Source organism: Antechinus flavipes, chromosome 2 (assembly GCF_016432865.1).
Source record: "Antechinus flavipes isolate AdamAnt ecotype Samford, QLD, Australia chromosome 2, AdamAnt_v2, whole genome shotgun sequence".
Classification (NCBI taxonomy): Eukaryota; Metazoa; Chordata; class Mammalia; order Dasyuromorphia; family Dasyuridae; genus Antechinus; species Antechinus flavipes.
In genome coordinates this window covers 569717789-569731856 of record NC_067399.1, presented here as the reverse complement: position 1 = coordinate 569731856, position 14068 = coordinate 569717789, and the positions used below count along the sequence as shown (strand labels likewise).

At 34.5% G+C, this 14068-nt stretch overlaps 1 protein-coding gene across 1 annotated transcript in view; it reads right to left on the bottom strand.

Moving 5' to 3' along the window:
* LOC127546911 (protein regulator of cytokinesis 1-like) overlaps nt 1-14068 on the bottom strand; it is a 28237-nt gene that overhangs the window by 3938 nt on the left and 10231 nt on the right. The window contains exons 6-8 of the mRNA XM_051973808.1: nt 7523-7672; nt 6801-6948; nt 1073-1209 (exon numbers count right to left, since the gene is read on the bottom strand). Of these exons, the coding sequence (XP_051829768.1) occupies nt 1073-1209; nt 6801-6948; nt 7523-7672 (435 nt within the window). The remainder of the gene's footprint in view (nt 1-1072; nt 1210-6800; nt 6949-7522; nt 7673-14068) is intronic.

Sequence of the window (14068 nt, the reverse complement as noted above, 5' to 3'; positions counted from 1 at the left end):
CTTTGATCATTTATCAATTAGGGAATGACATTGTATTCTTAGAGACTTGACAGTTCTTTATATATTTGAGTTGCATCTAAGAAACGATAAAATTTTGTTCTCAATTTTGTGCTTTCCTTCTGATCTTGATATGTTTGTTTTATTTGTCCCCAAATTTTTAAATTTAATGTATTTTAAAGTATTTATTTTTCTGAAGCAATCCCAATAGACTTTGGACAGAAAATGCCATCTGCACCCAGGAAAGGATCTAAGGAGACTGAATGTAAATCAACATATAGTATGTTTGCTTCTTTTTTCTGTTTTTTTTATCTCTCCCATGATTTTTCCCTTTTGCTCTGATTTTTCTCTCCCAACATGATTCATAAAGCAATATGTATTAAAAATAAATTTACTGCAATAAAAAATTTCTTTTTAAAAGTTAAAGTATTTATTTTTACACTTCATACTGCTCTCTATTGCTTGTTTATTCATAAACTGTTTACCTCTCTACAAGTCTGATAAGTAACATATTCCATGTTCTTAAATTTTTCTTGTACTATCTCTTTATATCTAATCATGTATCCATTTTTATCTTATTTGGTAAATGTTTTGGGTTTTGGGTTTGTGCCCAATTTCTGTTAAAGTGCTTTCTAGCTTTAACAGTTTTTACTAAATAATAAATTTTTGTCCTGAAAACTTTTACACTTGTCAAACACAAGGTTACATAATTATTTGCTGCTGTAAATTGAGATTAATATATTTTAATTAGAACTACTATTTTACCAATAACTCCAAGTACAGATGGAAGAATTTAGTTTTTGGAAGTCAATTCAATTCCAAAAAACCATGCCTTCCAAGAGCAAGAAAGTTGCTTGCTGAACTTCTATTAGTTCTTTGAACTAATAGAAAAATAATCCAAAGTATCACCCCAAGGAGAACTAACCTTTAAGTAGGTTTGTGAAAAGTCAACAAAACATGGTTTCAGAAATCTCATTAGACCAGAGGAAGGGGGTTTAAACAATTGGGTTTGGGGAAATTTATTTATACTCTTCTTTTCTTGCCTTTCCCTATCTCCTTTCCTCCAAAAAAGTACCTCAAATTCCAGGAAAAATCTCCAGTTCTTTTCCCACTTCAGAACACCTTCAAAGAGTTCTTTGTGCTTCTCATAATACTGTTTTAGCTTCACAATTTCTGCATCATGGAACTGAAGTAAGGTCTCTGAGTAGTCCTCTGTGTGAGAGTAATAACAGTAAAATTTTAAGTCCTCTAAATTTTAGTAGCCTAGTTTCACTAGTTTTTCCTGTTTCCAATACAGCAAAATGCCCAATTTTCCAAGTATAATGAGTCACTTATACTCTTTATTATCACAAAATATTATTTATTATCTCTGCATAATTATAGCTTCACTTGATCCATTTCATCCTGTCTTTTCTAGCAGATTTCCCTGTCTCATCTCTTTCTTCCAAATCTTTCATTTCTCCCTGTGTACTATATGCTTCCATAAAGCATGTCCAATGTCACCTCCATCCTTAAACTCTCCCTTGTATTCCTGATAGCTATTAATCTATATAGCTTTCCTTTCTTTTGTGGCTAACCTTAAGGAAGCTGTCGGCAATCCAAACCTTTGCTTCCTTTCTTCTTACTTTTAAATAAGATTTTTTGCAGTCTGGTTTCTGACCTCATCATTCAACACAGCTACCTATGACTCTTTATTTGAATTTTAACATTTTATTTTCCCCAATGACCATGTAAAAACAATTTTTAAACCTTTACTTTTTACAGTTCTAAGTACCAAATTCTCTCCTACCCTTCCCCTCCCCGCAAGAAAGCAAGCAATGTGATAAAGGTTCTATAGATGTAGTAATGCAAAATACATTTCCATATTAGTCATCTTGTAAAAGGAAGCACAGACAAGGAAAAGTCTAAAAAATTAGCATGCTTTGATCTGCACTGAGATTTCTTTAGTTCTTCTTCTGTAGATGGATAGAATTTTTTATCATAGGTCTATTAGAATTGTCTTGGATCTGTAACAAGACTATCCAATGATCAATTCTGGTGAATGTGGCTCTTCTTAACAATGAGATAATTCAGGCAGTTCCAATGAGTTTGTGATGATGAGACCCATATACACTCAGAGAGAGGACTATGGAATTGCATGTGAAATCACAACATAGCATTTTCACTTTTGTTGTTTGTTTGAATTTTATTTTCTTTCTCATTTTTTCTTCATTTTGATCTAATTTTTTTTGATCTAAGATAATTGTATAAATATGTATGCCTATATTGGATTTACATATTTTTTTTATCATGCTTAACATATATTGTTTTACTTGCCATCTAGGGAAAGGAATAGGAGGAAAGGGCAGGGAGAAATTGGAACACAAGGTTTTGCAAGAGTCGATGGTGAATTCATATGAAAGAGTGTTCCAAATCACTATTGATCAGAGAAATGCAAATTAAGACAACTCTGAGATATCACTACATACCTGTCAGATTGGCTAAGATGACAGGAAAAAATAATGATGAATGTTGGAGGGGATGTGGGAAAACGGGGACACTAATGCATTGTTGGTGGAGTTGTGAATGAACCCAACCATTCTGGAGAGCAATCTGGAATTATGCCCAAAAAGTTATCAAACTGTGCATACCCTTTGATCCAGCAGTATTTCTACTGGGCTTGTACCCCAAAGAGATACTAAAAAAGGGAAAGGGACCTGTATGCGCCAAAATGTTTGTGGCAGCCCTGTTTGTAGTGGCTAGAAACTGGAAAATGAATGGAGAATCAATCAATTGGAGAATGGCTGAGTAAAGTGTGGTATATGAATATTATGGAATATTATTGTTCTATAAGGAATGACCAGCAGGATGAATACAGAGAGGACTGGCGAGACTTACATGGACTGATGCTGAGTGAGATGAGCAGAACCAGGAGATCATTATACACTTCGACAACGATACTGTATGAGGATGTATTCTGATGGAAGTGGATTTCTTTGACAAAGAGACCTAACTGAGTTTCAATGGATAAATGATGGACAGAGACAGGTACACCCAAAGAAAGAACACTGGGAAACGAATGTGAACTATTTGCATTTTTGATTTTCTTCCTGAGTTATTTTTATCTTCTGAATCCAATTCTCCCTGTGCAACAGGAGAACTGTTCGGTTCTACAAATATGTATTGTATCTAGGATATACTGCAACATATTTAACATATATAGGACTGCTTGCCATCTTGGGGAGAGGGTGGAGGGAGGGAGGGGAAAAATCAAAACATAAGCGCACTAGTGCAAGGGATAATGTTGTAAAAAATTAGCCTGGCATGGATTCTGTCAATATAAAGTTATTATTAAATAAAATAAAATTAAAATTAAAAAAAAAAAGAGTTGATGGTGAAAAATTATCCTTGCATGTTTTGAAAATAAAAAGTTACAATAAAAAATAAGAAAGAATTGTCTTGGATCACTATATTGCTGAGAATAGCTAAGTAATTCATAGTTGATCATTATATAATATTACTGTTGCTAAGAACAGCTAAGATAAGAACTGGGTTCTATCACTTCACTTTTGCATCAATTCCTTTAAGTCCAGGTTTTTCTGAAAGCTTCCTGCTCATCATTTCTTACAGCACAATAGCATTCCATCACAATCCTATGGTTTCTTAATTGCCAGATGTAATGGTCTTTCCTCAGTCTTCCTCCTTCTCAAACTCTCTGTGGTCTTGGACACTGTTAATCTACCCTCCTCTCCTAGACATGCTTTTTTCTCTCTAGGTTTCCATGACACTGCTCTCCCGTTGCTCTACCATGACACATTGCTCTACCAATCTGACTGATCTTCCATACTTATCGGATCTTCATCCAGTTTGAATCCACTAGCTACAAGTATTCCCCAAAATCTCTATTCTGGGCCTTCTCCCTCTATACATTTTTGCCTAGAAATCTCATCGGTTGTCATAGATTCAATTATCATCTCTACGCTAATGACTCCTAAATCTATTTATCCAGTTCTAAAAGCCTCTTTTAAATTCCATTCTCATATCTCCAACTGCCTTTTAGACACTCAACTCATGTGGGCCAAACTGAATTTATCTTTCTTCCATCTTCCCCCAAACTCTCCCTTCTTCCACTCACATTATTGTTCTAAGACATCACCATCCTCCTGCTAATCAGGCCCATGATTCCTAATTCTATCTCCCAATATCCCATATGTTGCCAAATCTTATCAATTATATACATTTCATGTATACTCTTTTCTCTCCTCTGACATTTCCAATACCCTACTGCAGGTTCTCAACTCATTACACCTGGACTACTGCAACAGCCTTCTGGTCTCCCTGTCTCGAGTCTCTTTCCCACTCCAGTCCCTCTTCCACTCACCTATCCAAGTGATCTGCCTAAAGAGCAAGTCTTTGTTATCTTTTCTTCAGTAAAATTCAATAAAGCCACACCAGTAGTTCTCTTTACCTCCAGGATCAAACAGAATAGCTCCTATTTGATTTTGAAACTCTTCATGAGCTGGCCCCTATCCACCTTTCCAGTTTTATTTTCTTACATGTAGTTTATGGTCCAGTGACACTGATCTCCTTGTTGTTCCCAGCACAAGATCCTCTCTCTCTCCATTCTAGGCATTTTTACTGACTTTCTTTCCCTCTTCATTTCTGCTTCTTGGTTTCCCTAATTTTCCTTGCCTTTTTTTCTCAATAGAATTTTGTTTTTTTCCAAATACATGTAAAGATAGTTTTCAATAATCATTTTTATAACATTTTGTGTATCAAGTTTTTCTACCTTCCTCCCTTACCTTTCCCTTCCCCAAGACAGCAAAAAATCTGATATAGGTTAAACATGTACAGTTATTTTAAATATTCAATATTCACCCTTGCAAAACCTTGTTTTCCAAACTTTTCTCCCTTCTTTCCCTCTCCCTCCTCCCCACACAGCAAACAATCCAATATATATTAAACATGTGCAATTCTACTATACATATTTCCACATTTATCATGCTGCATAAGAAAAACCAGATAAACAAGTAAAAAAAAAGAAAGAAAAAAATTAATGAAAGCCTTAACTAAAGAGAAAGGAAAGCAGCCTTTCCCCTTAATACTAGTTTCTTCCCTCAGATTATTTCCAATTTGTCTCATATCTTGCTTGTATATAATTGTTTGCATGTAGTTTCTCCCATTAGTTGTGAACTCCTTGTTGAGGACAAGGAGTTGCTTTTATGTTGTTTTTTGTATCCCCAGTGCTTAGCAGAGGGTACATGACAATCTCTATCTAAACTGACCTTAATAAAACACAATAATTACCATATGATCAAAAGTTTTTGAGTCTTAATCCACAGAATAAATTCCATACGCTTTAATTTATTACTTCTAGAGTCAGTAATATTTTTAACCTGAAGCCTGTAAAGTTGTTTAAAAAAAATACATACATGCATATATTGAGTGTGTGTATGTGTATGTATATGATTTCCTTTGAAATCTTTTATGTTTTATTTTATGTAGTTAAAAACACTATTTCGATTAAGGGTCCATAGACTTCAGACTGACAATGGGATCTATGACACAGAAACTAAGAATACATGTTCTCTATGTGACCCTGGGCAAGTCATTCAAACCCAAATGCCTTGCAAAACAAAAAAAGAAAGAAAGAAAGAAAATGTATATTCTAAACCCTCTAATAGCATAGCCTTACCTTTCCCACTCCTCTCCTAAATAGATAATGCTATGTTCATCCTAACCTCCATGCTTTTATTCATACCATATATATTCTATTCCATCCTTTTTTATCAAAGTACCCATCCTTTATGGCTGAGGTCAAATGCTAACTACTACTTTCAGTTTTCCCCTGCCATTTCATCTCAGTTACTGTTTCTCTAGTATTTAATTGTACTATCACTTTTTATATAGCACATTTCTTCTGTTGTATATGGTTATTTCCTGATATTCATCATGTTTATATGCCAGCCACTTCTAATGAAAATAAAAGTTTTCTAAACTACTTTTGCATTCCTAATCTCAAGGTTAAGCATAGTAGGAATTCAGATACTTGATAAGCACAGATGCTTGGATGTATGTATCCTAAAATAGTCTCATCCCAGGTGGTCAGTTATATTAAGAGAATCAAGAGAGAAAATGTTTCTACTCATGACAGCTCTGTCATCTCATTTCTACAGGAAATGCTTCAAATTAGAAAAATTGAAAATCTCTTCCAACAGTCTTACAAATTGTCATCTACTGATCAATTCTGATGGATGGGCCATCTCCAGCAATGAGATGAACCAAATGAGTTCCAATAGAGCAGTAATGAAGAGAACCAGCTACACCCAGTGAAAGAACTCTGGGAGATGATTATGAACCACTACATAGAATTCCCAATCCCTCTATTTTTGTCCGCCTGCATTTTTGATTTCCTTCACAGGCAAATTATACACTATCTCAAAGTCCGATTCTTTCTGTACAGCAAAATAACTGTTTGGACATGTATACATATATTGTATTTAATTTATACTTGAACATATTTAACATAATATTAGTCAACCTGCCTTCTGGGGGAGAGGATGAGGGAAAGGAGGGGGAAAATTGGAACAAAAGGTTTAGCAATTGTCAATGCTATAAAATTACCCATGCATATAACTTGTAAATAAAAAAGCTATAATAATTTTTTTTAAAAAAGATGAAATAAAAAAAATTATCAATTTATGATGATAACCTGAAAAATAATTGACTTTAATTCTTTTTCAAATGTATGTTCTTGTCAGGACATCTAGCTTATAGAAATACAATAGTAAACAAGTCTATTTTGATATATTCCCCTTACTAACCTTCATAATAATGGGTAAAGGCTTCCTTTTCTTGCTGGCTGTAAAAGCATTTTTCCCAATATAGTGCCATCTCCACCCTGATTTCTTCAATCATTTTTTTCACATTCTCAACCTTCAGCTTCTCCAATCGATCCAATTCTGATTGTAGCTACAAAGAGAAGTGTCCATAAGATACATTTCATTTTTCTCTACAACAAGCTTAACACTAGTTTTATGCCAAGCTTCTTCTGCTTACTCAAGTCTCAGTTTAGAGTTTGATTTCACTTAATAATCTACCAAGTTTTCAAGGTTCCAATTAACAGAGAAGAGAACTGGCAGTAAAAGACTGGTTCATAATTCAAGATATTCGATGACTTAAAAGTTGGCTTCCAAGAATGAAGAAGAATGGCTTCCTAAATCTTCCACAAAGTGGAAGCTGTAAATAATTTTCATAGAATAGTAACCAAAACCCAGAAAATCATGAAGATAGAAAATGGTCTGGAAAAAAAGTGCTGGAAAAATATTGTAACTTCTCTCATAAGAGTTGGCGATCCTATGGTATACCCACCAAAGATAATGCACTTTAAGAGACTTAAAAAATTGTCTCACAGCTCAGAGGCTTGACAGCAACAGGCAATCAGTCCCTTCTTTCTACCATGTTTGGAATCCTAATGAAAAGAACCAGCACCTTGACATATCAGGATCCAAATGTTGCCCATTTCTGACCTGTTGCATTTTCTTACCACTTTTCTGATCTTGGTCTTGGAGCCAGTCATGAGCATGGCCAGAGCCTCTCTCTCCTGGGCAGAGATGTATAACCATTCCCAGAGCTCCCTGATCTGTGAGAGTAGCCCTTCACACGCAGCTTCGGTCTCAGCTTTCTTCATTTCTAGCTACAACCGAAAAATGAGATCCAAATCAAAGCAAAATGCCTCCTTGTAAAGAGAAATAGCTGATAATGTGGAAGCAACAAGGTAGAAGACAGGACTGGGTGTCTAAAATCTGACCAGTCTAAAACAGAGTGAATTAATGAAAAAAAAGTTATGTGTTTACTATGGACCAGACCCTGTGCTCAGCACAGGGCAAGCAAGTGTGATAGGTTACTAGGCTCAAGGAGCCCAGTTGTTGTTGTTTTTTTTTTAATAGTTTTTTATTTACAAAACATATGCATGGGTAATTTTTCAACACTGACCCTTGCAAAACCTTCTGTTCCAACTCCCTCCCCCCCCGTCCCCCACTCCCTCCCCTAGATAGATATGTTAAATCCAACATATGTATACATATTTATACAGTTATCTTGCTGCAAAAGGAACATCAGATCTAGAAAGAAAGGAAAAAACCTGAAAAGAAAAACAAAATGCAAGCAAACAATAACAGAGAGTGGAAATGCTGTGTTGTGTTCCACACTCTGTTCCCATGGTTCTCTCTCTGGGTGTAGATGGCTCCCTCCATTACTGAACAATTGGAACTGGTTTGAATCATCTCATTGTTGAAGAGAGACACAACTATCAGAATTGATTGTTGTATAATTTTGTTATTGCCGTGTATAATGATCTCCTGGTTCTGCTCATTTCACTTAGCATCAATTCATGTAAGTCTCAAGGAGCCTATGTTCTAATGTAAGATAAAAGGGAGATATAAAAAACACACAACTGGCAACATGACTTAGAAATGGCTGGAAGTACTATGGAGGTCTGATCATTCTATGACTCCAGGGAATATATAACAAAAGCTCATCCGTCAGAATTCTAGGGACAGAAACCATTCCAATGGGAAAGGGTTAAAGCTGATGTTAGAGTGCAGGCAACATGGTTTGGAAATAATTAGGAAGTAGGTAGAAATTGGCTAGAAATAGGATTCCTCTTCAAAGCCTTTCAGACAACAGTTCAGTCCTGCTTCTGTTTGTGTTAGGGCTTTAACAGAAATATTAACAAAAATCCAAAGTAAACTGATGGAGCAAACTGATGAAAAAAGCTGGAAATCTTACTAAAATAAAGTTCTTTCAGGAGCCCAGAGGGAGTGAATGGGTAGGAACAAACAGCCATTCACCACAAGTTATTTAAAAGAACAAAAAACAACTGGGACTATCACTTCCCACAAGTTTGAAGAACAAAGGGAATTTTATAATAATCTCAAGAAAATGCATTATGCTTATTTGTTAGTGCCAAGGACATATGCACAAAATGCAAGTTGATCCCCATGCTATAGAATAAAATATAAGGGCTAATGGCATGCCTCTCCCCAAATAGTCAACAAGCATTTATTGAATAACTGCGAGATGTGAGGAATAATTTGAAACAAATGAGTTGAGGCTACTGATGAATCCTAAAGAAAATGAAAGGGTCTTTTTTTAGTCGTGTAGGGACAAAAAAATTAAAAAGAACAGAGATAGGACTACTATTTGTGATGGAATAGAAAAAAAAGGATAAAAGAATACAGAACCGTGCAACTCTTGTTTTGTTTCTCTTTGTTTTATCAAGAAGAATGACTTTCATCTCAAGAGGGATAAAACAAAATATGGTTGTCAGGGAATTGAAACTGAAGATAAATGAGGTCATGGTAGCTTCCTTTAAAGAATTAAAGTCACAAAGCTCAAACAAACATCACAGTCTGAAATATGACAGTAAACTATCAAATGTGACCTCTGAAAATGGCAGTGAAATCTGAAAATTCAGAAGAGATACTACAAAATTATAAATCAGCAGATTTTCCATTTTACCCTCCAAAAAAAGGATAGCCTTCAATATGTTAGTAAATTTGACTTGGTGGCTAGGAAAATATAAGAATGTATTTTGGGGAAAAGTTTTCTTTTTTATTATGACTTTGATAAACATCAACAAACATGGATATTTCCATATATAAGGAACAAAAAAATGTTTGTGTAAAAGGAAACTTTTTCACTATCATATATAGTTTATTTTTTCAAATATATATCAAATTTTAAATGTGGAAATATGTTTAGAAAAATTGCACATGTTTAACCTATATTGGATTACTTGCTCTCTAGGGAAGGAGAGAAGTGGGGAGGGAGGGAGAAAGAAAAAGCATTTTTTAAAGCATATTAAATTTAACATAGAAGTACACTATGTCCATATTTCTCTATATTCACTATTGAACTTCTCCTACATTTATCATTTCCTTTTTCATCAAATTTACCAATCTAATGGGTCTGAGATAAAACCTCAAATTGCTTTAATTATTATTAATTTATTATTATTAGGTTATTAGAACAGCTAGGTGACTCATGGATAGGACACTGAGCTGGGATTCAGGAAGACTCATCTTCATGAGTTCAGATCCAGCCTCAGGCACTTACTAGTTAAGTGACTTACACTTAATTCTGTATCAGTTCTTCATTTATAAAAGTGAGCTAAAGAAGGAAATGATAAACTTCTTTGTGTGAAGAAAACCCAAAGTGGTGTTCTAAAGACTTGGACATGAGTCAAAAACTACAATAATTAGTGATTTGGAGTATTTAATATTAGTGAGTTGGAGTATTTTTTCATATGGTTACATAAAAATAGCTTCAGTTTTTTCCCTTAAGAACTGTATGTTTTATGGCAGAAACTAGGCATTGACCCACACTTAATACCGTACACCAAGATAAGGTCAAAATGGGTTCATGATCCAGGCATAAAAAATGAGATTATAAATAAATTGGAAGAGCATAGGATAATTTACCTCTCAGACCTGTGGAAGAAGAAGGAATTTATGACCAAAGAAGAACTAGAGATTACTATTGGCCACAAAATAGAAAATTTTGAGTATATCAAATTGAAAAATTTTTGTACAAACAAAACTAATGCAGACAAGATTAGAAGGGAAACAATAAACTGGGAAAACATTTTTACAGCTAAAGGTTCTGATAAAGGGCTCATTTCCAAAATATATAGAGAATTGACTCTAATTTATAAGAAATCAAGCCATTCTCCAAATGATAAATGATCAAAGGATATGAACAATTTTCAGATGAAGAAATTGAAACCATTTATAGACATATGAAAATATGCTCCAAATCATTATTAATCAGAGAAATGCAAATTAAGACAACTCTGAGATACCACTACACACCTGTCAGATTGGCTAGAGTGACAGGGAAAGATAATGCGGAATGTTGGAGGGGATGTGGGAAAACAGGGACACTGATACATTGTTGGTGGAATTGTGAACACATCCAGCCATTCTGGAGAGCAATTTGGAACTATGCTCAAAAAGTTATCAAACTGTGCATACCCTTTGATCCAGCAGTGTTTCTACTGGGCTTATACCCCAAAGAGATACTAAAGAAGAGAAAGGGACCTGTATGTGCCAAAATGTTTGTGGCAGCCCTGTTTGTAATGGCTAGAAACTGGAAAATGAAAGGATGCCCATCAATTGGAGAATGGTTGAGTAAATTGTGGTATATGAATGTTATGGAATATTATTGCTCTGTAAGGAACGACCAGCAGGATGAATACAGAGAGGACTGGCGAGACTTACATGAACTGATGCTAAGTGAAATGAGCAGAACCAGGAAATCATTATATACCTCAACAACGATACTGTTTGAGGATGTATTCTGATGGAAGTAGATCTCTTCGATAAAGAGAGCTAATTCAGTTTCAATTGATCAAGGATGGACAGAAGCAGCTACACCCAAAGAAAGAACACTGGGAAATGAATATAAACTGCTTGTATTTTTGTTTTTCTTCCCGGGTTATTTATACCTTCTGAATCCAATTCTCCCTGTGCAACAAGAAAACTGTTCGATTCTGCACACATATATTGTATCTAGGATATACTGTAACCTATTTAACATGTAAAGGACTGCTTGCCATCTGGGGGAGGGGGTGGAGGGAGGGAGGGGAAAAATCAGAACAGAAGTGAGTGCAAGGGATAATATAAAAAATTACCTTGGCATGGGTTCTGTCAATAAAAAGTTATTTAAAAAATAAAAAAAATGAAAAATAAATTAAAAAATAAAAAGGAACTATACGTTTGTATCTTTTAACCATTTTTAATTTTAATTGCATTTTGTTACAATTTCATGAAATCAAAACTGTCCATATCTATGGACCTTCTATGAACCTCTCTATTCCTTATCTGGTCTTTAACTTTTCACCTAGAGTTGTGAAAGATGTTTTATTCCTTCTCCTCCAATTGATTTATGATGTAGCCTTGTATATCTAGGTATAACTATTTAAAATTTAAGTATATGGTATGAGATCTTAGTCTAACTCTTTATTGCTAGATTATTTTCTATTTTTCCCAGAAATTTTTATCAAATAATGAGATCTGATGTTTTCTTTTACAACATCATTACTATGGAAATGTTTTTCATAACTACACATATAAAACTTATAGCAAATTACTTGTCTTCTCAAGGAGGAGGGAAGAAGGAAGAGAAAATCTGAAAGTTTTACAAATTAATTTTTTAAATTGTTTTTACATGTAACTGGGGAAAAATAAAATACTAAATAAATGAAAATTAATTTTTTAAAAAAGGGGCAGCTAGGTGGCATCTAGGATAGAGCACTGGCCCTGGAGTCAGGAGGACTTGAGTTCAAATTCAGCCTCAGGCGTTTGCCACTCAATGAGCTTTGTGACCCTGGACAAGTCACTTAAGCCCAAATGCCTTACATACATACACAAAGCAGAATGAGACCTTATCCCAATAGTTGGGGTCTTTGATTAAATATTCCTTTTCCATTGTCTACCCAGAGTTTCTATAATATAAAATAAGAATGAAGAGGAGGAAAAAAAGCACATCTACAAAACTAAAAGCGGTATGGTATAGAGCACGCTGAACCTGAAGAGAGAGAATTGAAAAACCAACTCTGCTATTACTGCCTGAGTGACTTTGTAATATATATGTAATGCTCCATATCCATAGTCCTTCATCTCTACAAAGGTAGGAAAGTACACTTTCTCATTTCTTCTTTGAGAATGAGCTTCATACAATACTTAAATAGAATTCAGTATTTTTTCTGCTCCTTCCACTTACATGATGGTAGTCATCGTGTATATTTTTCCTGGTTCTGCTTATTTCACTCTGCATCAACAATTTATTTAAATCTAATTTACCATTAATCTTTGAATTCTTATTGAATTCTTCATATTCAACACATCTTATAATGTAATAATATTCCATTATGTTTTTGTAACACATATTGTTTAGCCATTTCCCAAACAATGGTTATCTACTTTGTCTTTACTATCACAGAAAGTTCTGCCTACATGGCTGATGTGAAAATATGTTGCTTGCTTTGTCAATGGGTGAGGGAGGGAGAGAATCTGGAATTCAAACTTTTAAAAATTAATGTTAAAAATGAAAAAAAATTAAATTTTAAATTAAAAAAAGTTTTTACTATGTATAAGTTAAAATAAGGAACCTTAAAAAAAATCACTGGCCTACTTGGAATATATACCTAATAGCTGGATCTCTAGATTAAAGGATATGAACATTTTGATCACTTTATTTCCCAAATTGTTTTTCAAAAATGGTTAGACAAATTTTATTGTGCTCATCTTTGTGTAGCTCTTTCAACATTAATTATTCTCACATTTTACTTCTCCTATGTTACTTCTGCCAAATTGCTGAGTGTTGCCAGACATTTTGTGAACAAACCAGTTTGCAAACCATAAAGAACTATATCAATGGGAATCATGGTTACTATTTTGGTTACCGGCTTGCTACTTTTTTATAAATCAGGAAAAGAAAGAAAACTATAAGTTCCTACAGTTAATATGAAACTATTGGGTCATACCTAGTGAACCCCCATCTATGAATAAAGCAAACATCGTCAAGACTAGCCATTCCTTACAGAGAGGTTTGGAGAGACCTACATGGACTGATGGTAAGTGAGATGAGCAGAACCAGGAGATCATTATACACTTCGACAACGATACTGTATGAGGATGTATTCTGATGCAAGTGGATTTCTATGACAAAGAGACTTAACTGAGTTTCAATGGATAAATGACGGACAGAAGCAGCTACACCCAAAGAAGGAACAGTAGGAAACGAATGTGAACTATTTGCATTTTTGATTTTCTTCCTGAGTTATTTTTACCTTCTGAATCCAATTCTCCCTGTGCAACAGGAGAACTGTTCGGTTCTGCAAATATGTATTGTATCTAGGATATACTGCAACATATTTAACATATATAGGACTGCTTGCCATCTTGGGGGGAGGAGGAGGGGAGGGAGGGAGGGGAAAAAACAAAACATAAGCGAGTGCAAGGGATAATGTTGTAAAAAATTACCCTGGCATGGATTCTGTCAATATAAAGTTATTATTAAAGAAAAT